The sequence below is a fragment of the Antechinus flavipes genome, chromosome 6, assembly GCF_016432865.1.
Source record: "Antechinus flavipes isolate AdamAnt ecotype Samford, QLD, Australia chromosome 6, AdamAnt_v2, whole genome shotgun sequence".
NCBI lineage: Eukaryota > Metazoa > Chordata > Mammalia > Dasyuromorphia > Dasyuridae > Antechinus > Antechinus flavipes.
This window is the reverse complement of record NC_067403.1, coordinates 40,683,694-40,687,360: the sequence shown is the minus strand read 5'-3', so window position 1 is coordinate 40,687,360 and position 3,667 is coordinate 40,683,694. Positions and strand designations below refer to the sequence as shown.

At 39.6% G+C, this 3,667-nt stretch overlaps 1 protein-coding gene across 1 annotated transcript; it reads right to left on the bottom strand.

The window, feature by feature from the left end:
- Positions 1–407: 407 nt before the first annotated feature.
- Positions 408–1,929, bottom strand: LOC127540458 (HAUS augmin-like complex subunit 7). Its single transcript, XM_051965151.1, has one exon. It carries the CDS (start codon positions 1,795–1,797, stop codon positions 646–648), a length of 1,152 nt encoding a protein of 383 aa, XP_051821111.1. The 5' UTR covers positions 1,798–1,929; the 3' UTR covers positions 408–645.
- Between the last annotated feature and the right edge of the window lie 1,738 nt (positions 1,930–3,667).

Sequence of the window (3,667 nt, the reverse complement as noted above, 5' to 3'; positions counted from 1 at the left end):
CTTTGGAGTCAGAAAGCTATGACTACTAATCTAGGGATCCATTTTTGCAAGAATGTAAAATAAATTTTCCTGCGATCACTAGTGAGTTAGTAGAGTTTTCTGATAAGATATATTGTTTCTTACATCCCAGATCCCAAACTCCCAAATTCCTTACTTAAAACATTCTCTCTTATACTTTTCTCTCTTATATCTTTTATCTCTATACTTTTATCTAGTTTGCCCCACTCCTACTAAATCTTTTTTTTTTCCCTCTCCACATTGGGAAGCCTCAGTAAGATTTTGATAGAATACTTGTTCAGTTTTAGGAAAGATATATAGAGAAAAGACGGACTTTTTTTGTTGTTTTGGAGTAGACAATGGACAACAGAGCTAGGAAGAAAAGATACGAAATAATGTAGACTATGAGACAATGTTAAATTATTTTTTGTCATCAGTAAGGAAAGAAGCTTATTGAAACTTCCTCAACACTAGCCCTCGTTCTTTTGAGAACAGTTTTGGTCAGCCACACTTTATCTTCCATCACCTTAGAAAATCTGTATCTCCAAAGGCTTCAGCGAACTCTCTTCTCCTAACCAGGGATGGTTGCTGATCCCTAAGGACTGGTGGAATGGTCCCTCATCTTCCACTTTTACTTTCATGAGGTTTCTAGAGAAGATCTCTGAAGAACTTGTGTTTTCGTCTCAGTTCTTCCATCTTTGAGGCCAAAATCATCATGTAGTCATCCCTACCCAAACAGACTTGCTCTTGTTTCTGTCCTCCTATTATTTCCTCTACCTTCTTGGAGGTATTGACGACTTCTCTAATAGCCTTCAGCTCTTGATTGTAGAGAGTCAGCATCTCACACACAGACTGAAATAATAGGCCACCTTGGTTGATGTTAACTACCGCGGGCTTCAGTTTCCTCCATTCAGTTTCATAGACGTAGATGAAGGCAGTGATCAGCAGGTGGAAATCTGAGAGAATCAGGCGGAAGGTCTGGCCCATGCTGCTGCTGCCTTTGCTAGACATTTTCCTTTGGAAGGCTGGAAATTGTTTGAGCTCCCCAAGCATTTCAGTGAGCTTATTCAGTTTCTTAGAAAGTTTTTTCACCTTGCTCTCCCTGGGCATCAGATTTTCTTCTGTCTTCAAGTGGTACTCAATGTCTGGTGGCAAAGGGCTCAGTTTGGGGCCCAGGAGCTCCTGGAGATCAGAACTGAATACCTTCTGGAGCAGTTTCTCATTTTCCTTCACTAAATCACAGAAATTCTTTTCACTTGAAAAGTTTGCATGTCCAGAACCCAGACTTCTGACCAGATCCAGCAACTGTTTAAAGAAACAGAGCTGTCTTTTCACATTGCCGTAACCTTTGATGAGATTCTGGTCATCTGGTCCACACAACATCAGTTCGTGACCGATTCTGGCCAGCTCTAGTATTTTCTCTTCAGTTCGGGAATCCTGAAAAGGCATAAATAATTCTTCAAAGGGAGGATACAGTCTTCCAAACAACCATTCCAGAATAGTCAGTCGGTAAATTGAAGGGCTGCACAGTAGCTGTTTGATTGTTTTCAGTTCAGTGATATAAAGACCCTCAAGGAAGGGACACTTTATGTCCATAAGCCTCTTGAACACATCTAGAATCTCCAAAGTAAGGCAGGGGTCCTCCTCTTCTTCATCCTTTTCTAATTCTTCCTCTTCTCCCCATTTTTCCTCTTTTACTATATTTTTTTCTTCTTTCTTCTCCTCTTTTTCCCTGTTTATTTGCCAGGTAGGCCCTTTCTCACCACTACTGCCCCAGCCATATGGCCAGGACTCTGCCATCCCTGCCTGACCTAGGATTCTGCTGGTAGCACCTGCCTTTTCATTGGTTGGAGTGAATACTCATTGTGACTAAGTCACTTTACCCCTCCCTAGTTTAATATTGTATCCCCTTACTTTGGATTAATTTTCTTCCCTTCACAACATTCAGAAGAATTAAACAGATGATCTCTATAGCTAGCTTAAATCCTGTTCCCCAAGTTCTACTACTTTTCAAACACCAATTCTGTAATACTGTGTCATCTACCCTCTCTATTTCTACATGAATGCAACTGTGTCATTGAAGACAGTCATACAACCATGTTGAACTCATATTGGAGTTCAATTGTCTTCACTACTGTAGGTCAATCCTTTTATTCTTTCTCATTGGCTTTATCCACAAAGCATTTGTTCAAAACCTTCTCTTATCAAACAAAGTTGCTTCATCAAGCAACTTATACACCCTAAACTATACTCTTTCCTCTCAATAAAAGTCCTGGGGGGGGGGGGGGAAGAATATATATATATATACTTCCCCCCCCCCACCTTTCTGGATATAAGACACTTAGCACAGTATTATACATATATTATTTGATTCTTTCTGGTCCAACTGCTCCTTCTCCAAAGGAACCCTTTTATCCCATTTCTAAAATATGTAAAGAACTGTGTCAAATTTGTAAGAATACAAGTCATTCCACAACTGATAAATGGTCAAAGGATATGAACAGATAATTTTCAGATGATGAAATTAAAGCTATTTATAGTTATATGAAAAAATACTCAAAATTTCTATTGATTAGAGAAATGCAAATTAAAACAACTCTGAGATGCTACCTCACCCCTCTCAGATTGGCTATGACAGGAAAAGGTAATGATAAATATTGGAGGGGATGTGGGAAAACTGGGACACTAATACATTGTTGGTAGGATTGTGAAATGATTCAACCATTCTGGAGAGCAGTCTGGAACTATGTCCAAAGGGCTATAAAATTGTGCATTCCCTTTAAGTCAGCAGTAGCATTATCGAGTCTGTATCCCAAGAAAATCATAAAGAAGGGAAAAGGACCCCCATGGGGAAAAAAAAAAAAACATTTGTAGCAGCTCTTTTTGTGGTAGCAAAAAACTAGAAAATTAATAGATGGCCCATCAATTGGGGAATGACTGAAAAGTTGTGGTACAGGAAGGTAATGGGATATTATTGTTCTATTAAAAATGAACAAGCTGGCTTTAGAAAGGCCTGTAAAGATTTACATGAACTGATGCTGAGGGAAACAACAGAACCAGGAAGATATTGTACACAATAACAGCAAAAATGTGTGATGATCAACTATGAACGATTTGGTTTTTCTCAGTGGTTCAATCCCAATAGACTTTGGACAGAAAATTCTATCTGCATGCAAAAAAGGAATTAAGGAGACTGAATGTAAGTCAATACATGCCATGTTCACTTCTTCAAAGTCCTTGGTCTTTAGGAGGAGAAGCAGGCAAGCTGCCAGGTGGCTTGTCAAAGATGGATCGTGGACTTGGGAGTCTGGAGCCAGAAGTCTTCCCCACTGAGCGACTACAGCAGAGAGACTCTGACCCTCTCCCTCAGCCCTCCAATCCTTCTCTACAATTACCTCACCATAACACATTCAGCAGGGGCCAATCATGAAGAGGGCCCTCCCATCACCATATCATCTAAGTATGTTTATAGAATCATTATCTTACATTGAGTAGGTAATTAGCCTTAAGTACTCTGCTGTTCTGGATTCAAGTACACCTTTTCAGAGTTCCAGTCCTCTATGGCTTTTTCTTTTTACCCTGATTTTTCTCTCTCATCATGATTGATAAAGCAAGAAAAAAAAAAAAAAACCCTTCCCCCAAGAAGCCCCTTTCCCCCAAATTGTAGGAT